We start from the raw sequence: 23,861 nt of genomic DNA, 5'->3' as shown, positions 1-23,861 counted from the left end.
AGGCAGAATGGGTAGCTTAGCAGGCAGGGGTTCTCACCACTGTCATCCGGTTATTAGTTTTTAACGCAGTGTGTCTTGAAGTGCTCAGTGCAGACAGCAGAGAGGGACTGGGCTGTTCCAAAGTGAGTCTGAAGTCGTTTAAGGTTCCTCTTATTTCCCCCCAGTTCTGACAGCAAGAGGCAGCGACTCTCTCCAAAGGCTCACTCTGAAAGTGATTTGTGCTGTAGAACAGTGTTTTCTCACACCTAGCCTTCCCTCCGGTGAGGGAAGTGATACCCCTCCTTGTCCTTACAAATACTCGCTCTTTCCATTGGTGTCTTTCTCTTTCTACCACGCACACACACATAAGCAGGTTCTCAAGCACACACACAAACACCTTTGTGTTGTTTTTTTCTCTCTGAGACACAAACTCAACCTTTAAGTTAGAAGCTGCACTGACAGAACAGGCTGAGAGGGAGAGAGAGTGAGGAAGACTCTCTCAGAGCATTTGAATGCACTGCCTTTTACCCCCCTCTACCTGTCAATCACAGTCACTAAAGCCCCGCCCCAGCCTCCCTCCTCCCTCCTCCCTCCCAGCCCCGCAGAGCTTCGGTTCAGGCAGATGAGCGAGGCGAGGGAGAGATGAGCGACTTGCGATGTGTGTTTGTGTGTGTGTGTGTGTGTGTGTGTGTGTGTGTGTGTGTGAGTGAGGTTCCAACACAGGTTGGGGGGGGGGGGACTCTTGCCCTCTCACTCTCAGAGTAGGATTGGCTCCAGGCAGTTCAGCATGATAGCACACACAAGGCAGACACATCAATTCACAGAACCTCAGCGATGGCAAAGCCCCTGCATCTAGCATCACATGCCAATAAAACGTCCAGTTCTATTTTCATGAAGAGGCAATATTACTGAGACTACAACAAAAAAAAAAATCATTTTCCACTCTTTCAGCACACATATGAGATGACAGGGATCACTTTTGGTATTAACATGCAGTAAAAATGCAATCAATTGACCAGGTAATGTGACCATGAATATATTATCATGTAAAGTGATAACTAGCCAGTAACTATAATATGTATTTTGGGGGCCGGATAATTTGATAAAAATGATATTCTGTTTCTAGTATTACAGTGAGCTGTAGTTCTGCATGTGATCTGTCCGAGTGGCGTTGCTGTACCCCAGCAGATACCGTTGCTTGACTGCTGTGGGTAATTACCAGTGTCAGTTGCTGTACTATTTCATACCTTTTAAATGTATTAAAAATGGAATATGAGTGCTAAGGTTATATCGCTGTCGACTGTTATAGTTTTTGTAAAGTATTAGTATGTCAAAAAAGTCATTAAAAAGGTTATAAAAATCTCAGAGTATAGTATGTCATGAAAGAAATCATTAATATGTCATAGTATAATATGCCATAGAAAGTGAAATGCTGACTCACTAAAATGGCACTCTAAACTTTGGGAACCTCTGATCTAAGATTTTTTTTTCAAAATGCTATTAAACAGTGGGGGAAATTTACCCCAGACCCCCTAAAGGGTTTGGTCGCAGAAGGTGTGGATTGAAAATGCCCCCCCTCAGTGTTACATAGGTTAACAAGGCCCTGATAGAGATAGGCAGTTTTGACAAACATAAACCTCTTTCAATAGCAAACTGTTGAAAAAGGTTCCAATAATGGGGATTCATCGCCTATAACATTAACTTAATGTATTTTTTATGTCACATCTGCAACATAATTACCTATACAGAGTATATATTGAATTAGGTTTTGTCAGACCTATCAGCCTCATTTACTCCTATTAGGTTTCAAACAGCGTACGAATCAGCTGCAGAGGCGTCTTATTCAGTCAGTGGCATGAACCTGTCAATGTGAACAGGAAGCTGCTCCACAATAGTCAGACAGATGTACAGTCATGTAAACAGGAAATTAGTAAATGCTCACATCTCACTAGAATTGTCTTATAAAGGCAACGTTGGTCCTCGCCTCTCAGTTCCTGTGTGCATCTGGATATTTCTGCCTGGTGTTTGCTCACCATTATAATGCTAAAGACTCGCAGCAGCTGGGGTTTGGCAACTGCTCAGCTTTCTCATACACGACTGACATGCATGAAAGCAATTCTTTGGTGAGCTGACATCTCTCTCTCTCCCTCCCTGCAGTCCAACGGCATGCTGAATAGGATCTGCCAGGAACAGAGCGGCCCGATGGCGAACAAAACCCAAGTGAAAGGGGGCGGCGGAGGAGGTGGCGGGGCTACGTATGTGTTCAAGGTAAGATGGTGCTGAGGGAATGACGCACTCAGGGACAGGGAGATATTTTTATACTTGATATTTCAGAGCTGCTCATAATTTGTAGAGATTTTGTGTGATACGCTATTCCAGTAAAAATATGTCATAATAAAACCAGCATGTAGAACACACATTATAAATAATGCAGGTTTGGGGAAGTCAGTGGATAATATTCGTGACCTGCTGTCATTATATCAATGATGGTGAGGCACTGGAGCCAAGAGTCAACCAAGGACACAAGTTATTTCTGTGTCACTGTTCTCATCACTGAACAGATAAGATGATTTATTATAAGCTGACAATCTTCCATAACCCAGAGTATTTTCTTTAAAGGAGTGGTTCCATATTTTGGTAAATATGCAGATTTGCTTTCTTGTGGAGAGTTAGATGAGAAGATTGATATCTCTTTCACATCTGTTTATTGAGTATGAACAAGCATGGCCAGTTAACTTTTATACTTTTACACTTATTTTTTTATACAGACTAATCAAACCAGATATAATAATTTATCTTATGAGAAACAGTTACAGAGCAAAGCTAGCTGTTTCCCTCCGTTTCCTGTCTCTATGCTAAGCTGAGCTAACCTGATGCACCACATGGGTTGATGCAAAGAACCATCTGAGAAACCATCATTGGAAGCTTTTTGGAAAAGGGCAGGCACTTTCAAAAAATACTGGCAGGTGATTGGATGAACCATCTGTCTATCCTCACCTACCTTGGGCCAATCTTGGAACCCCTCGACTATTGGTCTGAGGAACAACCAATATTTCGGGAGATCCAGGGTAGCAAACGGATATCAAGGCCCAGACACCCACTTCCACGCACCAGTTACTTTGACGAATCTCTTTAGATAAAACAGATATCTGCATATGAATGCAGATGAGTGAAAGAGAGGATAATATAAGGCTTAATCCAATGGCTGTTGGGTTCTGAGATTACGTTTCAGCCAGTGTGTTCCGCCTCCCCACACGGACTATTTACCTGCCGCTCAAATGTGATTGGTCAATACTACTTGGACTATAAATGGAAACCAGAACGCCTCTGATACTAAAATATTGTCCAGTTTCCCACAGATGTCTGCATATATATGCAGTTATTTGTTTATTGAGATCACAAGCTAACTTCTTCCAATCAGATCAGCAAAGCCGTAGCCAATCAGGAGAGAACAACGACACCTTCTCCATTGAGAAAATCTTGCAGTGCGATTCTTTGCTTCTCTCTCAATGAAGAAGTACCATCCTGTTCTGATAAAACTGATTCTATTGCAGCATCTATTTCAACCTCTTTACAAGCTGCCATTGTTGTTTTGAATGAACAGTCGCCTCTCCATGTCGTCACATACACCTAAACCACGCCCATAGCTGCCAGTAGCTCAGTACAGGATGCTGATTGGTCCAAAACAAGGCATTACTTAAAGCCTGACAAGATGGTCAATCATGCCGCTTTTCTAGACCTTCCAAATGTTATCAGTCCAAATGGATCAAATTCTGATAGCGAAATAAGTCATTTCACGGGTTGCGACACTCAAAAAAGGTATCCACTGATTTACAAACATCTCATTTAAAGGCAAGTCTCTGGGAAAAAGTCTTTTTGAGCGCCATGGCATCATGTGACAGGCTGGGAAGTTGTAAGTCTACCGTTTTTTACCACAAAAATTGGCTTCAAAGCCTGGCACACTTTCTTTTGGGACTGTTTCATGCACGACAGAGCAGCTTTTAGGACTGAATGGGCCCCGCCTCCAATGATGTATTCAGTTCTCTTTATACATCCATGGGTAAAGCTAAGCTAACCAACTGATGGCTCCAGTGACATAATTACCAGACAAACAAAAGCTGGAATTAATCTTCTAACTCTCAGCAAAAAAGCATCTTTCCCCAAATGTTGAACTATTCCTTTGAAGAGAAGGTACCACTACATAAATCTAACTTTAAACAATAATTACCTAGGTGGAGAAAGACATGTATATCCCCCTCATCATCGGTGCTGGAGGAGGTGGCCGAGGCTACAGCAGCCTATCAGAGACCCAGCTGGAGCAGATGGACTATGACCCCAGCCAACCGGGACGCAACGGGAAGTCAAACGCCGCAGGTACACAACACACAGCTTGTTGGAAGCATTGGTATGTGTCGTGCATGTGAAGGGAAATACAAGATAGTGAGTGCATTGCTTTTGGCCACAGTTATGTGAGAGTCACTGAGAGAGCTGGGTCCAGGGAGATTCAGTGTAATGAGTGTGTATTGCGATGAGCAGATGACTAATACCCCCATTACAGAGCTGTAGTGGATATGGCTTATCTTCCCCCATTTTATGATGAGAAAGGCGCTGCGTATTGTGTTCCCCTCTGCATGCACACAAACTAATAAGCTGAGTTTACAGATAGCCCGAAGTGGAAGTGTTTATTTGCATGTTTACCTGCACTTGTAAACACATTCATTTATCCTAAAGGTGTTTACCTCTGTCTTAACGCATACATTTCATAGACCTCTGTGTGCTCGTGTTTGTGTTTTTGGCGAAAAACAAAACACAGGGTGGCCCGACTCATGATTATTCATATCCAGCACTTTGTCCCTCATCATCGCCGGGCAGAGCTGCATGCTTCATTCTACCAGTGTAATGTTACATCCATGCACACTGCAGGTTGCATTATTCATGTGCTCAGAGTTGACGAACAGCCCAGGAAGCATAAGATATTGATTTTTACATCTTCACAAAGCACAAGGTTTACTTTTGAGGAAACTCGGTGAATGAAAAATGAAATATTCAGCATGTCTGGGGGGTTTTGTTGCCAATGTGGTGAGTGTTTTTCCTTTTTTTTTCCCTTCATTTGTTTGTATCTTTCAGACTTCAGAGAGGGAGGGAAATGAAAGGGGAAAATTAAATTGGCTACTGCTGGGGAATATGGGAGGGATTAGATATAACATTATTAGCTATAACTTTAATCTTGTGTTACCAGGTCTCTTTTAAGGGATTTTAGGGTTTTGTGGTGTCTACTTTAACTGGTGTTGTTATAACTAATAGGGGATTGCTGTGCATGTGTGTGTGGGAAGATACTTGATACCTAGTGTATGTCTACGGACAAGCCACATGGCATTTCTCTAGTTTAGCATCTTTTTCTGCCAATATTGACCCATTTAAAATCTCACTCCTTCTGCCTCTCTCCCCCTTTCTGTGACTCTCTCTCTCTCACACACACACACACACACACACACTGAATCACTACACAGTATATTACTCCACATCAAATCAAAGGTGTGTTATGTTTGGTGACAGGTGGAGGCGGAGGTTGGAACGACACCATGCCTGTCAGTCAGGGTGGCAGGCCGCTGGTGCTCGGAGGCCAAGGAGGGCAGGCCTGTCAAAAGTTCTGGCAGACCCGCGGCGGCTTCGGGGGCGGCGGGGGTGGCTGTATGTCCGGGGGCGCTGGCGGAGGCTACAGAGGTTAGTCCAAGAGATTTGCAACGTTTTTTTCTGGAACGTCCAGAAAAAAAAGAAAAAAAAAGTTTAATAAATAAATTGTGTTGAGCTGTCAGATGTGACCCAAATGCACAGCTCGTAGTGCCACATGCTTTTATCCTGAATGTAACAGGGTGACAGAAGTTTATAGAGATCAGGGGTCACATTGAATCCCAGAAACAGCTGCATGTCCTGTCCACATCACTGTTCAGCCAACTGTAAATCATTCAGGATTAGATCAGCCAAACACAGTATCAAAGTATGACACCTTGTATCTCCTTGTACTGAGTGCATATCATTAAGCAGTGTGTTTGTTGTGTGAGATAAACTTTAATGATCCTCAGTAGATAACTGGGTCATAACAGCTGAGGGAAGTACGCAGCATAAGGCATGAAATATAAATAACAAAGCATATAGAGTGGTAAGAAATATGCAAATAAGTGTTACATTAGAATGCAGTGGGACACAGAAGGATGAAATATGTAAATACAAACACTGGTAGAAAAGGAGGACAATGAGCAGATATGACACTTACAAAAGTCCCATGTGTTTCTGTCTGGGTAATATGTGAAATGTGCTTTTAACTGTTGTCATAAAATATAGCGTGTTAATTAATATGAGGTTGACACTGTGGTTTTGTCACTGCCCTCCTGGTTTCCAGGTGGTAACACCTCCATAGATAACAACCCCAAACACGACGGTGACGATGGCACGTCCTTCCTGGGTCCAGAGGGAGATCCCTTCCTCTTCCCTCTGAAAGGTAATGTGGGCAGACAAACTAGTCAGCAGTCAGTGCCCGCAGGCCAGAAATTTGTATTCAGCGTGTGATATCTTTGTGGTGTTTGTAGGTGAGAGTTAATTTGTTTGTACTTTACAGAAATGATGAGAAAAAGTGTTTCTGCTATTGACATTTTTAAATGAGTTTTTGTTGCGGCACACTTTCTACAGTGGAAGCTTTCACAACACATAACTAATATAGATTTGTACAGCACAGTGAGAATGAGCTGGTTAACTCCATCGCATTAAAAAAAAGGAAACTGTAAAACTGTGCAGCAGATATGGGCAGCCACGGAGGGACGAGAGTTTTCCATTCTGTCAGAAGACACACAGAGATTATTCGATTAAAACGTCTCGAGATAGAGAGGAGGAACTGCTCAATAAATCCATCAAGCGTAGACCTGTTGACCCTTCTGCTGTATTTACATTTACATATACATTTGAACTTGACAGGTACTAAAGCAAAGTCTGACTGAAATTTTTAGCTGTAGCAATGGCCGTCCATACATCATCTAATGTTTCCTCTTCACTCAGCTATACAGAGAAATGGAAAAAAGGGAAAATGGGAAATAGAAAATGAAGTGCTTTTAAAAATGTCCTCCATTGGGCTGTCGTAAAGAACGCGCTGATATCTCTCTCCCATTGAGCTTTAATAGGGATGATACTGTCTGGTGAGGCAGTGTCGCTTTCAACAGCCACAGTCCTCAATTTGTCATCGACCTCACTTCATTTCCTTTGGAGAAAAAGAGGCTACAGAGTGAATTTCAGCTGTAAATAAAACTGACTTTTTTTTTGTTTGTTTAAAACTGCACTGAATTTTTCCTTTATTAAACTACACATTATCCTCATCCCTCTCTATTATGGCCCCAGCTGGTTAACATGCTGAGACATTCTAGCCTCACTTGTCTATGTTATTAATTAAGGAGGGAAATTACATCCTATTTTAGTTATTTTCACAGCAAAACAAAGCAACAAACATGTCTAGCAACAACTCCTGTTATCATTTTTGTAGCCTCTTGGTAAAGAAAATGACACATTATATGATAGATAAAGATCTTTCCATACATCTTTCTGTGGTACATTCCTGCACAAAATAAACTTTTCACCTCCTGAAACTATTATTTGAGAGATCTGAGTTTTGGGCTTTGAGACAATGACATGATTTATAACCAGTGAATGACCAGAGGGCCACAATCATTATCATAGCACGCAGGGTGGAATATCAGGTAGTAATATCTATAATATGATAACATAAAAGAATATTATCTGTGTAAAGGTCACATTTAAGGGCATTTGTGGTTTGAAGTTGTAATCACAAATGGCTACGCCAGTAATTTCCTCCTCAGCTGGAACTGCACAGGCAGGTTCTCGGGCTCAAATAAAAACAGCAGGTGACGCCGGACAAACCTGCTGTGTGCATTGAAAGACATAAAATAGGATCAAAAATCGTACTGTTAATGTTGACAGAGGCAATTGGATTGCAATACAGTGCCCTAATCCCCTGAATACCGGCTGCTTCAAAAGGAGGAAGGAAGAATACAGATATCCAATCACTAGATGCTGGTAGGCACTGAGGAAAACATTCTTGTTATTAGAGGCCAGGAGAGCTTCAGTGAATCTCACTCCACCTGTCTGAAAGAGACAATATCATTTCTCATGTGCATGGTAATTCAAGCAAATCATTATTCAACTAGCTTAAGGGGTGCGGAAATATTTATCTGTACAGAGATAGTTGTCTCGCTTTGATGGTGGAGAAACTGTAAAATTCAGTAGAGAAGACACCATCACCTTCCTCACTCCAGTAACATGGAGTATTCAACATGTCGAAACATCCACAGTACAGAGAATCACACCCACACATTAGTATTCAGTCAACATCAGCACTGGAGACATTTGTATTCTTCCATCGAAACCTTTCAACTGTTTCTAGGTTAGATTTATGTATTTGTACTTATAAAGCTGATAACAGAATGATGAGAGAAAATAGATTCTGCAGATGAGTGCATTTGCTTTGCTTACTAAACAGTACAAGCTTTCACAGACCAGCCTATAACTAATTCATGTAGGGCTTATTCGCTCCTTGTAGTTTACAATTAAGAGAATTGGTTCTTTTTAAATCTAAATTAAGTAATGTGCATTGTAAAAATGTCTTTAAACAATTTATGGGGGTAGGAGTGGTTGTGTTGTGGAGGGCAGAGAGTCTGCAGGTTTTGTTCCAGACGAGACCACAGCAGATCGTTTCACTGATTAACACACCTTCACTTAGAATCAGTAAATTCATTTAGTTTGGGGTTATAGAAGGCTGGGATGAAAATCTGCAAGCTCTCAGCCCTCCACACAACACGATAAAACACCCCGACTTGATTCATCCCCTACAGTTTGTACTGGCTGCAAGAAGTTCTCCAACACATACAACCATATAGGTTGTTGGTTCCTAACCTTTACAACCCACAGGGGTGTTTCCTAATATGGCGCCCCTACCAGTGGCAGGAGATCAACACATCCTCATACCTAAATGATAGAATAGGTCGTCGGCAAATCCAAAATAACATGGAGAGGTTTAGGCACCAAAACTACTTGGATAAGTTTAGGAAAAGATCGTGGTTCAGGTGAAAATCAGTATGTTTGTTATGTACGTAAGTAAATGTAAATTAACTTATTTATATGGACACAAACAGGGGTCTCCTAGGTGAAAATCCTTTGTTCATTTGACCTATCCATTCACCTTGACCTCCTCTATATGCTGACTCTTGATACCTGACTTCCTCCTTTGCTTCTGTCATAATTTCTACGGCCACTAGAGGTCGCCGCCTAGCGATAACGTAAAATAGGTCATAATAAGCTGCTTGTAAAGATGATCTGTGGGGTTGTAATTGGGGGTAACACTTGAAGACAAGTGTAATGTGAACAGTAAAGCTGTGACAATAGATGTGTTGACCATGAAAAGAATTCTGAAGGCATTCTCTCAGTTTGAACCCAGTGTGGCTTTGGGTTTTCATGGTCATAAATACAGACTAACTTCACTAGACTACAGCAGTAACACATATATACAGTTAAAAGCCTAGTCCCAGTTAAATGCTCAGTCCCTTGTGGCTTCACATTTTGACAGATAAACACCTGTCTCGATTAGACGCCTGGTCTGGTTGTCAAGCAGATCATTTTTTATAGAGAAGTTCTGCGGATGTACAAAACCGGGTTGTTGGCTACCTCCAATTATGTGTCCATTCCTCGATTACCCTGTAAGTTATTCATGTTCCTTTAGTCCGTAAGGGTCCTCAGATCAAAAGAATCAATCATAAAGTTTTTAATAAAAATTAATCCAAGTTGTGAGTATTGCTCTAACAGGATAAAGTGGTGTTGTGTTGGTATGCTGGGTGCCATAATCTTCAAGTGCTGTGACTCACTCACTCTCTGATGCTGCTGGAGCTAGAGCTAATGAATGACTCATACCTGATAAATTATCGGAAGCCTAATTTTTAAACAAGTAATATTCGTACTGGTTTAAATAAACAATTTGATTGTATTTCCCGATCTGTGCTGAGCAACATTTTTATGTGAAAGGAATTAAAGGCCTGTCCCAAATATAGGCCTGTTGATTTCAGTGATCTCAGCAAATGGTAGCTTGGGCTATTAATTTAAGTTTTACAGTAGATAAATGGTTTAAGTGGCATTTCAGTTTTCATATCATTAAAAGGTCCAGTGTGTAGGATTTAGTGGCATCTAGCGCTGAGGTTGCAGAACTGAAACTCCTCCCATATGCCAAGCACATACAGTGGCTGACATGAAAACACGAATGGCCCTATCTCGAGCCAGTGTTTGGTTTGTCCGTTCTGGGCTAATATAGAAGTCTATATTCTCCATCTATAAACTCCATGTAAGAGGTCCCGCTGTATGAAGATAAATGGCTCATTCTAAGGTAATGAAAGCAATGATTCTTATTTTTATGTGATGATGAACCAATGAAAGCAACTGTTAATAGATGCCTCTAAATCCTGCACACTGAGGGCTCTAGTTTCCTGGCGCAGCGCAGGTGGCACAGGGTGGCGAACCCCGCGCAGAGCTAGTTTCGAGCAGCGCAACCCGAGGTGCGCTCAGTTTGGTAGTTTGGCAGACCGAGGTGCGCTGAGATGGGTGTGGCGGCGCAGCAGGGTGAGGTGTCGACAGATCCAGCTTGGCGCAGTGACAGTTTATGCCAACAGGCTTCGCCGAAGGTGCGCTAAAAGCTCGCCAACTGAAACCACGTCTACTGTCAGCGCAGGGGGAGCGCAGCCGGTGTAAGCTGAAGTTTGGCTGACCGGCGGACAGTGCGCACACGTCGCCAAAATCTCACAGGCAGGTTTCCAGAATATCAGGCACATTAACAATGCAATAAATAGCCAAAAAAAACACTATTCAATGCAACTATCTGCAATCAGCACATAAATGTATCTCTATATTGACTGTCCCGTCACATCTGATGTCAGATCAAAGGGGATTGGCACCGTTTGGCACGTTTGGCACGCGTAATGGAAACCCAACCTGATTTGATTAACACAGCTGCAAACTAATGAGTTCACATCCCTCTCAGCCAACCACAAACAGCCACAGCATCAGATAGGGAGTATATATTCAGCATCTGTCATCTTAGAAAAGTCAAAAGAAAAGAAACAGAGTGAGACTGCGAGAGAGAAAGAGAGAGCGCGCGCGCACGAGAGAAACGCAACATTGATTTACAATTGTGGTGACCTCCTCCCAGGCTACCTTTGCATCATCAGCCCGTGGAGGTCTGCTCGCAGTTCCGTATATTCGGACACTGCGAGCTTGGACCTCCCGGACCAAAACATCAGTTTCCTCCTGGGAGAAGTTTGGCCGTCTGACGCTGCTGCTCTCTTCTGCCATGGCGAATTGAGTAAACTCTCATTACGCCTTCGCGCGGCGCATTTAAGGGCGAGGAGAGGGGCTCATTTGATTGGTGTGATGTGTGTAAAACCCACTCCACGCCTTCTCTCCTCCCTCTTTCCGACTTGCGCCGGTAGGAGGGACGGAGGTGGGATAGAGGAGTAGGAGTAAACTTACAAAATCCGCCTGGCCACACCCAGTTGGCGAAGCGCAGGTGCGCTGCGCCTCCGCTGCACCCGGTCTGCGAAACTAGAGCCCTGAGTGTTTAATAGATCAAGGTTTGGTCATCGCATCTTCAGGAGTCACCGCATTTTCTATGTATATAAAGCTCAGTATTTTCTTGACTGTGCTGTAAACTTAGGGCTTATAAACACCGCCACCAACAAACCTCCATTTGATCATATTTATTCAAGACACACGCATGATACTGAGACTGAATTGCCATGCCATTGCCATGCCAACTATCAGAGGAGTGGGAGGCTGCAAGGTCTTGAAGAGGTGTTTGTGGTTGATTTAATTGTTGTTAGTGGTGTTAGAATGTACTATATGCTTTATGTAAGTGGATAGACTGTATGCTAGGTGATGACAGTGAGAATTAAACCGAGAAAAGGCCATCCTCACACATCCTATAATTAGGATCATTTCCAGTAAATTACATTACAGTGTTATTGAACTTTTGCTCATTTCACCGGGAGACATCCTGGAGTTGTCTAATCAAACCCTGTTCATTGTGGAAACTTCTGCACCCTGTGTGCGTGCTTGCGTGTGCGTATGTGTGCGTGTGTGTGTGTAGGTATGGAGGGGGATGGTGAGGTGCTCATCAGTCCAGTGCAGAACTGCAGCCACTGTGAGAGTGGGGAATGCCACGAGACTGAGGATGGTGTCGTATGCTACTGTGATGATGACCTGACCCTGGCACCAGACCGGGTGTCCTGCATCAACGCTACAGGTCTGGCATATAGTTCTTGCACAAACACACACACATATACTTAACTGTTTGTAATAAAGAACCAAAGTCTATTTCTATTTCACAGTTTAAGTATGTGAAATGAATCCAAGTGTAGAAACGAGCTAAGCTGAATGAAATTGTACCTGTAATAGACTGTGACTCAGTGAATAGATAATGAATTAATCTGCAGAAGTAATTAAGCCTGGGAGGCTCTGTACTTTATTGAATCTTTATCTGAGGAAACGTTATTTTAATAGTGCCTTAATCATTCATAATAATAATCAATCCGTAGGATACGATAACCTGTTAATGAAAACGGACAAAGCTATAGCAGTATTAGCTGGTGGAGTCCTGCTCTGTGATTTATCTCTGTGCCGCAGTCAGATAAACGCTTATTATCTTATCATGTCAAGGATTTGCACTAAAAGGCTTCACCTGGATACTCGTGTAGCAATATTATAAAATCGATTTTGAATGCGTTTCATAATGGGCCTAATGAACCTGAGTTCATGCGACTTTCTCTGCCCATTAGAACACGTCAACCTTGACTAAAAATCAGTTTCCAAACATGTGCTGTGTCCTTTTCCTGGGTTAAACTGCAACAAAGAAATGTTTATAAACCCCTGTGGACCTTGAGTTGCCTCTCCAATTATGATTTGTAATCTCAGATGAATCGTGAGCATATGAATGTAGATCTAAAATGAATTAATATGGTGGATTGTCACTTCATAATTTGAGGCAAAATAACAAGGCTATTACCATTTCAATGATATCTTAATGACCTAAGAGTGTCTCCTTGCCCTATGATTTGCAAATCTGTTCTCAGTAATGACAAGCAGTAGATAATTCTATGATGCTAGGTCGTAAAAGGTCACAGTCTCAATATGGTGTCTCTCGGTGTGCAGATTTGTTCCTCAGCTTAGACAAGTGAAATGAGATCTCCCCTTGCCGCCGAAAAGGGAATTGGCATGCAGCGGCCGTCGCTGCTCCTAAGCTCTGTTGTGTCATCGCTTTCACATCATTAATTAAGTGGGGGATCAGAGTGGCGAAGTGAATGTTAATACTCCTCTGGGGAAGATAACAACTGTGGAACGCTGTTGTTTCCCCTTGTCTCGCAGAGGTGTCCCTGCTGCCTCCCCAGCCGTCTCTCTCCCACCTGGCGCTGGGTCTGTCTGTGGGCACCTCAGCCCTCATCGCTGCCCTGCTGCTGGCTGTGTCTGGAGTCATGATAAGTAAGTCAGTGAGGATGGTAAAAAGGCAATTTATGGTACCAAGAAATGTAATATATATATCAGTTTTCAACACAAGTGTGATATCAGTCTGCAGATATGATTCCAGTGGATGAGTAAAAATGGGGTCACGGTTGTATAAACAATAGCGCCATAAACTGGCGTGTGTTTTGTTTCACAAATGACCTTTTAAACCCGACTGCAACAGCACGCCACACAAACTCAGGCCCTGAAGCATTCACGTCATGTTCACAGCATTTCATCTGTTTTCAGTAAAAGCATTCGAAAGCGGCACTGGGTGCTTCTTTGGTAGTCTTAAGAACTTCTTCGCCCAGATATGTCATTGGATGTCAGTTAATATTGTAACAGCTGAAGATGCTGGAAAAGTAATTTTGTTCCTGGCAGAGTCTTTGTAAGGCAATATTTCCACTGGTGACTGTATTCAACAGCTGGACTTATTTCAGACAGAAAAAGACTTTACAAAGTGTCAGTCATGCAGTGTGAGATAGTTTGTCTGTTGGGGCCCACAATTCATTAAGCAGACCAACAGGGCGTTGGTGTAGATTAGAAAGGTATTAAGCGCTATGACATGGCTGTTGGAGGTTATCGGTTGCTGTTGAATGAGTGCATTTAAAGTGCCTCAGTTTAAAGAAGTAGATCCAGACAAGGTAGCGTGGTCTGCGGTGGAAGGTTAAATCTGAGGAGTCGTAAGATGATTAACAGCATAGGGGAACACAAAAAACATGAGCTGTTGTATAAACTAATTTTATTTTTCTAACCTTTTCTCTTTTTTGTGATATGCCCAATAGTTTTACAGTATGAGGTCACTACAGTTACTCAGATTAAATGATTTGAGATTGGAGGGGAATATTGCTTTTTCCTGAAATGCTTACAACTCCAAAACATGTGCAACTTGTGATCAGTGGCCACAAGTACCGGTACTCACTGGGAACCACTGCTTTAGGAGAACAAGGAACATATATGACATGCAGGGACTTAAAGGGACAGTTCACCCTCAAATCAAAGATACATATTTTTCCTTTTACCTGTAGCGCTAATTATCAGTCTAGATTGTTCTGGTGTGAGTTGCAGAGTGTTGGAGATAGCCATAGAGATGTCGGCCTTCTCTTGAATATAATGGAACAAGATGACACTCGGCTTCTGGTGCTCACAGTGCCAAAAAATCCATTTAAAAAAACGGACAGTAATGTATCTTGCCAGAGATCACGATCAGGTTACATAAAATAATCCGCAGACCTTGTTGTGATGAGAAGTTGATGTTGTCCTCCTCGGCTGAGCTGAAATGAATTAGCTAGCTCAGTGGTGCTAGGTGAGCTAGCAGTAGATGCACACTTCCTTCTGAACGATGACACAGATAGCAGGTGTTGTTTGGTAGAAAGAAATAGTTCCTACATGAAACTGCTCACAACAAGGTCTGTGGATTATCTTGAGTAACCGGGTCATGATTTCTGGAAAGAGACATTGCTGTTGAGTTTCAACTGTATTTTTTGGCACTTTGAGCACCACAAGCCGAGTGCCATCAGGTTCCATTATATTGGAGAGAAGGCAGAGATCTCTACGCAGGAGTCTTTCCTCTATGAGTATATGCATGCTTCCTTCTCAACACTCGTGCCTGATTTCCACACAGTTTTGTGGCTATATTTCCATATAGCATACAGAGTACGCCCGCAGTGTTCAACACAAAGAAATGCATCTCTTCACGTGTAAATAAAACATCACGACAGAAATGGCAGAAAAGTTCATTCTGAGTGTTTTTTGCCATTCAGTCTTGTGGAATAGGCACATGCAATAGTACAGAGACAAAACCAGGACTAATGATGCATGGTGACAAATAAAGGAGGAGGTCAGCCAGTCAGGTGTGTTGCAAGTTTTGTGAAATGTTTTGTTAAAAGATGTATGATCCAGTATGCATGCACACTATATGCTACACAGTTAGCATGATACCAGTGATAGGTAGCTCAACAATCTGTCAAACTTTTCACTTGGAAAAAAATGTACAAACAGAGCTGCATTATACATTCATCAATCTGTTAGCTAATTTATTTTTATGCTAACTTACTGTGGCACAGTGCATATGGTCTATCTGAAATCTGCCGCAAAAGTTTAAATGTATTAATGCACTCAAGGCAAATGAACAGAAAAAAAACATGAAGGAGTTTTGCAAACACATCAGAGACAGCAGAGATTCTCGTAGAATGATTGGGCATCACATTGATTTGCACAGTACACAGAGCTATGTGGAAACGAGGCGTCAGTGACTCACACCAAAACAATCTAGATCAATAAATAGCACTACAGGTGAGAGGAAAAATAAGTATTTTTGATTTTAGAGTAAACTGTCACTTTAGCATCATGAAGTTGACAACTACCAAAATAAGAAAGTAGAAAAGTTGAAGTAGTTGTTACTGACCACAGAGCTGAACTGTGCTGTTAAATGCCTGAGAGGTTCATATGAGTACTGTATTTTCTGCTCCTGACTTCTCTTTGCACAATAGACAAATACTCTCTGTCTCACACACACACACACGCACACACACACACACACACAAACACACACATACACACACACACACACACACACACACAACACACAGGTCTCCAGTGTCTGTCCTGGTCTCTCTCAGACGGCCCTTAGCAGGTTGTTGTCAGAATGGGAAGTGAACCTTGCGGCCAGCGCAGACACCCGTCTGCTCGGCTGCTTTCAGGCTATTACAGCCAGACATATGCACTCATTGAGCCATCATCCCCTCCACACACACACACACACCCACACTCACTCTCACACTCGCAGACTTCCAGACTCCCACCTACACTCTTGCACACACATGAGTAGACGAGGTGGGAGCTGAGAAGGTGTGGGACTACGTCTGTGATGAATGAAATGCGCTAATGATGGATGGCTGCTTAGCCAGCGGCTGACAGCGCTCGTACATTAGAAAGCATTTGGTAAATAAATAACTCCCCTACACACACATAAGCATACACACAAACAATTCTCCCTGCCACTAATGTGTTCCCAGCTCAGGTTAAGGCTCATAGCATTATAAAGTAAGTGTGTGTGTGTGTGTGTGTGTGTGTGTGTGTGTGTGTGTTGTGTGTGTGTGTGTGTGTGTTAGGGGGAGAAAGGGGGGGGAGGGGCTTCATGTATTCTACATAAAGTGCATTTGTTTGCACTATGAAGGAGGTCTTAGTTGCTTTAGTGCATACTGTTGCCAGTGCCACACACATGATTGTGTCTTTTGCATGTACACATCTGCAAGACATATTTATACGTAGGGGGTTTATTCTTACACATTATGTATCTGAATATTTTAGAAAGGCAAATCTGGCATCAGATGGAGAGAAATCAATATTTCACAGATGCAAAGGAATATTCTATTTCATAAAACTTGCGGTTGTACAAGCAAAAGGTCTTTAGAGAAATAATAACTGTAAAAGCTTTCCACTTTGTGTGCTTTGGCTGCCAGCAATAATTTTCTACAAGAAGATGGGTTCAAGGTTTTGTTTGCTTTCTAAATTGCGGATATCTCAGTAGTGGAATGAAACTCTTTCATTTTTTATCTCGCCAGTGTACAGACGGAAACACACAGAGCTGCAGTCTATTCAGCTGGAGCTGCAGAGTCCAGACTGCAAGCTCAGTAAGCTGCGGGCGTCCACCATCATGACCGACTACAACCCCAACTACTGCTTCGCCGGTAAGACGGCATCGGTCAACGACCTGAAGGAGGTGCCACGGCGTAATATCTCCCTCACCAGGTAACAGATTGAAGATCCACAACCAACATTCTTGTTACTTGGTGACACTTTGATCATATCATTAAAAAAGACCATATGAACAAATTCAGCATGAGTTGAAACACCTGTCTACATCGGCTCAAGGATAACAGTGTCTGAATGATCATGACAAATTGAGCAGTTCACTGTAATTGTTATGAAAATCTCCTTTATTAAAATAGGGTGGACTCATAAATACAGTATGGTGTGAGAAGGAGCAGTTTAAATAAAGGCTGAAATATTTAAGTGTGAATTCTCACAGTGCACACGTCTACTGCAGTGATCCAGGCAGCTCTGAAATTATTTTTGCACGGCTCTTTTCAATTTTTAATGTATCTTTCATGTGTTTATAGTTCACCAGTTTATCATTCGGGTGCCTAATCTTTGTGATTTATTCCTTGTTCTTGTGGACTCATAAATATTTTCCAGTGTCTAGATTTATTTAGGTCATGAATCAAGTCAAATGGCTGCAAAGGGGGACATCAGAATTATAAAACTATAACTTGGTGTCAAAGTTCACCATTCTGCACTTAGACATCTGCAGCAGGATGTCACACAGAAACTGTTTTTTGCTTGTGAACAACTAATTCATAAAACTGACTGGCATCTCTGCTTCGCCTAGTACTTAGCGCCATAGGTGATCAGCCTCTGAACACAGGTATATTTAGGATGTGTCCTCCTGCTGGCTGCTTCTAATGTCTTTAGTCTTGTGCGCCCCCCTCCCTGTGTGAATGATTCAGCGTAACGTCTTAAATGTGAATGTAATTGTAAATAATAAATGTGTCTCAAGGGGTCTGGGTCATGGTGCGTTCGGTGAAGTCTATGAAGGGCTGGCAGTGGGGATACCTGGTGAGCCGAGCCCACTGCAAGTGGCAGTCAAGGTGAGTTCTCATCCACTCTCTGGAGCTATAAATGTTTTATTTTTCTGTTTTAAAAGGTCAGATTTTGATTGAATCAAATTAGATCCACAGGGGCTAAAGTAATTACACATCATCCACACAGGAAGAATTCTTTATTTCAGGATGGGAGATCAGGAAGTTGAACAAAAGCAGTTTTTCCTCATTTTTATTGCATTGCTTTTTGCAGTTAAAGACTTCAAAGCACAAATACTGTCAGTCATTTAGAGAGGCACTACATAGAAAATACAATTATGACTGTAAATCAAACTCGTAACCATTCATCGCTAATTACAACAGACCCTTCCTGAGGTTTGCTCTGAGCAAGACGAATTGGACTTCCTCATGGAGGCTCTAATCATCAGGTAAGAGTCACTGAGAGACACACAATTAACAAAATTCTGCACAGTGCTGACAAAGCCATTCCTAATCCCCCCTCCCTGCTGTGTCTCTGTCCCTGCAGTAAGTTCAGCCACCAGAACATTGTGCATTGTATAGGAGTCAGTCTGCAGGCCATGCCCAGGTTCATCCTGCTGGAGCTGATGGCTGGAGGAGATCTCAAGTCTTTCCTGAGGGAGACCAGACCCCGGCTGGTGAGACACTACGATCCAAGTCACATCAGTCAGATTTTCAAACATCATTTTTGTGTTAAAACCACACAGACTATTTTTAGTTGCACAAAATGTTCCCCTTCTTGCACTCATTCCATAAAAAGCAATATTTCTACTAAGCTGTTTTACATGAATATTTCATTAATATTCTCGTTTACATCCAGCTGTGCATGCTCAGATCAACGTGCCCTAATGTGTTGTTTATAACGTTAAAATGTGGAGAAGTGGAACCACTGGAGACACTTGTATCATTTTGCCTCTTCGCATCAAAATAGGATTTTTCCTCTGCCGGTGGTAGACTTGTTCCATTGTTCCACCGTGCAAACACCGATTCCCTCTTTCATTCCCTCAACCTCCATCTTGAAAAGGTCGGCTTTGTGATATTTGTGCATATCCAAAAACCTGTTGATATCCAAGTCTTTCATAATGTTTAAAAGGCGTGTTTCACCTTCCGACCAGAAATGTGGGCTTTTCTTTTGGGCATGCATCTCTCTCTCTGCCCCAGCCTTGCAAACTGTAGGCAAGGCTGGATTGTGTATAATGTATCCATAACAATGCACAGAGCTGAACATAAACACAGAAGAAGCACATATTCTGAATGCACTGTACACATGTCCAAAGAAAGTTCCTGAAGCTGAATAATATCTGCATGTTCCGCATGTCAATGCTATATTAGGAAAAAAGGCCTGATTCACAATATCAAAACCAAATATGCTGTCAAATTCAAAATATCATTATATTCAGAATAATAGTGGAATGTTAGTGTGCATATAAATGTAGTCACCTCCATTTTGCCAGCTCTGCCTCTGATATATTCACTGATGTTGCATTGTGGGTAATTTCCTCTGTCTCCTCTCTGTGTGATCAGGAGCACCCGTCCAGCCTGACCATGGTAGACCTTCTCAATGTGGCCAGAGACATTGCCAAGGGCTGCCAGTATCTGGAGGAGAACCAGTTTATACACAGGTATGTTACTGGATGACCACACGTTTAGCATATAAATATGCAAAACCATCAGAGTGTTAGCATAAACAAATACAAGAATGTATTGTATTCTGTGGTCCTATATTCCTCCCACCTAAACAGATTAGCAAGACAGAGAGGAAAACAAACAATACACAGCACATATGGGTATGCATATACATATGGCATGCTAATGTGCAAAGGAAAATATACAAACTCAACAAACAGACTTGCCTGCATTCATTTACTGACTTCTGCTCAGAGTTATGTGCAGACCTCATCCGTCCAAGCGGAACATATGGACTCTGCATGCCTTTTGCCTTTCGTACGATAGCAGAAAGGACAAGTGATGAGTTTAGCATCAGAGCAACCAGATGGGGTAGCCGGCTTGCCTTTTTACGGTCTGCATCCAAGGCACAAGTCCCCTTCTATATACATATTCACAGCGGGTGGTGAACCAGAGGACGTGAACAAAGAATTTCTAAGTCCTTCTCTGTCTTGCAAATATCTTCTTCTGTGAGGAAAGTCAAGTACATGTCAGAAAGGGAAAAGGTCAAAATTGCTCCTGCAATCACATCAAGACAATTAAAGTGCATCGCTCTTCCTTCACGTCTCTCTTTGACTTCCTAGGAATTGGCCAATGACAAACGAGGCCTATTAAACCTTGTTTGCCCCAACGTGGCACAGTAAAGCCCCATCAATCCATCTAATGGCCGACTCTTCTCCGCAGGCTCGTGAGCTTCTATACGGCCCGCTTTTCTGCCTTCAACCCGTATTAAAATTCATCCAAACGCTGTCCTTGAGGCTAATTTCATTTTTTATGGAGGTGTGTTTACTTGGGGTTGAGTAAAGGGCAGGTGAATGAGGTGGGGTGGAGGAGCAGACAGTCCGCTACTCAGAAAATGCAGCTCTTACAGGGATTACAGGGTTGGATGATGAGCCGTGGTGTGCTCCAACAGGTTAAATCACAGGTTAAATGCTGTCTGAGAATAACTTACTCTGGCTTTGGTGTGTTTCTATGCTTTTCTGGCCAGTGGATAATGTAATGTTACTCTGGCGTTACTTTATTTTACAGCAGGCTTGGTACTCACTTCGGAAATTATAGCCCCCTGAAAAGAAGCACTGTGCTGAGGAGAGTCGGGTAGTTTGATGCAACCTCAGGTGTAAAAATAGACTAATAACGGAGATTGTTCTTTAATGCTGCTGTGTAATGGGTCTTTAAGCTGCAGTTAAAAGATGCTGTAAATAAGGTCTACAGTTAACACTGTTTTAACAACAGACTGCTCTCACATCACTGTGCTGCATGTACAACAGCACTGTGTCCTTCCCCTAAGCCCTCAGCGAGCACTCTGTGACAGCTACTGCTGCATTTCAAGGCTCGTCCTTGCCTACAAGCAAAAGCAAATCATTTGCATGAATTCTTCCAAGCCATTAAGCAAAGACTACTTGGATTCAGCTACATAGCACCTCGTGAGAAAGGAACTTGTTAAAGTGTTAGTGTGTGTGCAATCCCGAGTGCTGCTTGTAGTCATGCTATGATAGAAATGATTCAGTTTTCTGACATGCTGCTAAATGGATTGATTCATTCACTTCTTTTTCTTGAATAGGAAATGTTGTGCTGTGATAACACAATTTAGGAAATTCTCTATCGCTGCTTTGATAACTCAGTTTACCGACAGTCATTTAGCTGTTTCAGTCTAAATTGGACTTGAACTGAGAGGCAAATGGATGCCCTAGACACAATGTTGTTTTTATTTCATACTGAATTATTTAACATCAAACTTCAAGTAGCACCATAAGTTGAATAGCTCCAAACACTTCTGGCGTATTGAAGTGGGGCAACCATGCATAGTGTAGTCCCTGTCTTAAAAAGCCCTCAGTTTAAATCAGTCTGAAATATTACTTTATCCTCATTGTGTCATTTCATATCCAAGTTCATCAGAGTGTGGAGGCTAAACATCAATGAGCTGCTGTCTGTGCGCTCACAGAGCTCCGTGCTGTGGTTTGCATCACTGCTGGTTTTTCATTTCCAGCCCTGCCCTGTCTCATGATCTAGTTTGAGCACAGTGTCACATGATGTTATTTTGATGTTAAATTCGTGGTATTTATTGTCCCTAGTGCGCACTTGTCTTTAGTATGACGGGGAGCAGTGCACTCACAGCGTAACTTCTAAAGACGATAAGAAAGTTAGGCGCCTGGGGATTAGAATACAGTGTGTGAGCTCTATTTTCTTTTCCCCAGACAGGAGCAGAGCATGCTGTGTGAACTACTGTATTTTCTCAAAGACTAACCAACCCAGTACAGTGCAAATATGAATTTTATGAATTTTCTCTTCTAAGCTACTCTGCCTGCAAATACGGTGTAACATTTCAATCTTTTCTCTGGATGCACCATGTGGGCAGAGCTATAAAGGCACTGTAGGAAACTATACACTTTACCTGCTTGCCCGGGGCAGCTTGGTAGTTACACTCAACTTCAAATCCAACAGGGAGCGTATGTAGGTGTTCATACGTGGAGCACTCATATACATGCAAATATATGAGGAACTCTGGTAAAAAAGTGAAAAGACAAAGCATGAGCAAAGCTGTGTGGATGTCAATATTCACTAATACAGTATCCCTCCATATATTAAAAATCCCATAATTCAGATTTACAGTAGCAGTGAGTTATTGTGTTTCAAAACAGGTGACCAATCTCCATCAATCCAGCAGTAAGCACACGCAGTGACCTGACAGCCTGTATGTGTTTCTCTCATCTTTCAGGGACATAGCAGCTCGGAATTGCCTACTGACCTGCAAAGGATCGGGCCGCGTCGCCAAGATTGGAGATTTTGGGATGGCTCGAGACATTTACAGGTACTATTGACTGACAGATGTACGGCAGCAGGCAGGACCGCCTTGGCTGGCTCAAAATCAAGATCAGATTCAGCTGATTTTGAGTCTAAATAAGGTCTGAGACAATAAGCTCACATCAAACTGAAAATAAGAAAGTGTATCTTTGAAGAACAAATATGGGGGGAACACTGAGTGAGCATGCACTACATGCCAGTTCTATGGAGTAATCTCAAGGCAGGGCTGGAGGATGGCAGCTGAATTCAAACGTAATATTAAAAGGAATACACTGTTGGTCAAATGTTTGTAATGACCTGTTATTTTAATGTTTTTCATCCTTCCTTCACCGATGGCTAAACAGCATGATTAAAACACCAATTCAACTATTCACTTTTGAGACAGTTTTGGCCTGAAAAGAAGAAGAATTAAATAATTCAAACTTCTGTTTAGTCAGTGTCCCTGCAGTGTTGTATGATAGCAAGATACTGTTGGAACCATTTTTCCCACAAATACCATCGATTTTTAATTTGTTTTCCAACCCAGAGAAGCACAAGTGACCTTCAGTCACCATTAAACCATAATAGGGCAACTGGACTCTGTCTTTGAGCCCTCTGCACTCTACTCATGGTTAGATTGAAAGGGTCCATGGCATGTTCAGCTGATATTCTGATAGACTAACCCTCTATTTCTTTTGTGATGTTTAAAGAATACTTTTGCTGAAGCAACATGTTGCCTGTTAATCCAGCTTTTTATTGGCTTTTTATTGACTTGACACTGAAGAAAGAACCTAATCTTGTTAAAATCTGAATACATTGTGATGTTTTGAAGCTTCTTTTACCAATAACTGGTGGGTTTTTTTCTATTCTCATTGAATCATAGCTCAGAGGGATCCTCGTCTGTTTTTGCCCTCTCAGTTGTCAGTCTGGTTGAACCATTGTACAGCGTTCTGTTCTCCATGTACAAAACAAACTCTTTAAACAAACATCTATTTGTGAAGACGACTGTCTGAAACCTAAAGGCACGAAAAACCATTCAGTCATCTCAGCCATCAGACTGTGGCAGGTGATTCCAAACTTTTCAATCAATCAATCAATCAATTTTATTTATAAAGCCCAATATCACAAATCACAATTTGCCTCACAGGGCTTTACAGCAAACGACATCCCTCTGTCCTTATGACCCTCGCAGCGGATAAGGAAAAACTCCCCAAAAAA

The 23,861-nt window shown here is 42.1% G+C and overlaps 1 protein-coding gene across 1 annotated transcript in view; it reads left to right on the top strand.

Moving 5' to 3' along the window:
* alk (ALK receptor tyrosine kinase) overlaps positions 1-23,861 on the top strand; it is a 491,937-nt gene that overhangs the window by 455,395 nt on the left and 12,681 nt on the right. The window contains exons 14-25 of the mRNA XM_050061749.1: positions 2,137-2,247; positions 4,212-4,353; positions 5,536-5,703; positions 6,380-6,478; positions 12,167-12,322; positions 13,441-13,554; positions 17,142-17,328; positions 18,137-18,227; positions 18,543-18,607; positions 18,706-18,835; positions 19,722-19,819; positions 22,579-22,671. Of these exons, the coding sequence (XP_049917706.1) occupies positions 2,137-2,247; positions 4,212-4,353; positions 5,536-5,703; positions 6,380-6,478; positions 12,167-12,322; positions 13,441-13,554; positions 17,142-17,328; positions 18,137-18,227; positions 18,543-18,607; positions 18,706-18,835; positions 19,722-19,819; positions 22,579-22,671 (1,454 nt within the window). The remainder of the gene's footprint in view (positions 1-2,136; positions 2,248-4,211; positions 4,354-5,535; positions 5,704-6,379; positions 6,479-12,166; positions 12,323-13,440; positions 13,555-17,141; positions 17,329-18,136; positions 18,228-18,542; positions 18,608-18,705; positions 18,836-19,721; positions 19,820-22,578; positions 22,672-23,861) is intronic.

Source organism: Epinephelus moara, chromosome 14 (assembly GCF_006386435.1).
Source record: "Epinephelus moara isolate mb chromosome 14, YSFRI_EMoa_1.0, whole genome shotgun sequence".
Lineage (NCBI taxonomy): Eukaryota > Metazoa > Chordata > Actinopteri > Perciformes > Serranidae > Epinephelus > Epinephelus moara.
This window is presented reverse-complemented; position numbering and strand designations above follow the sequence as displayed.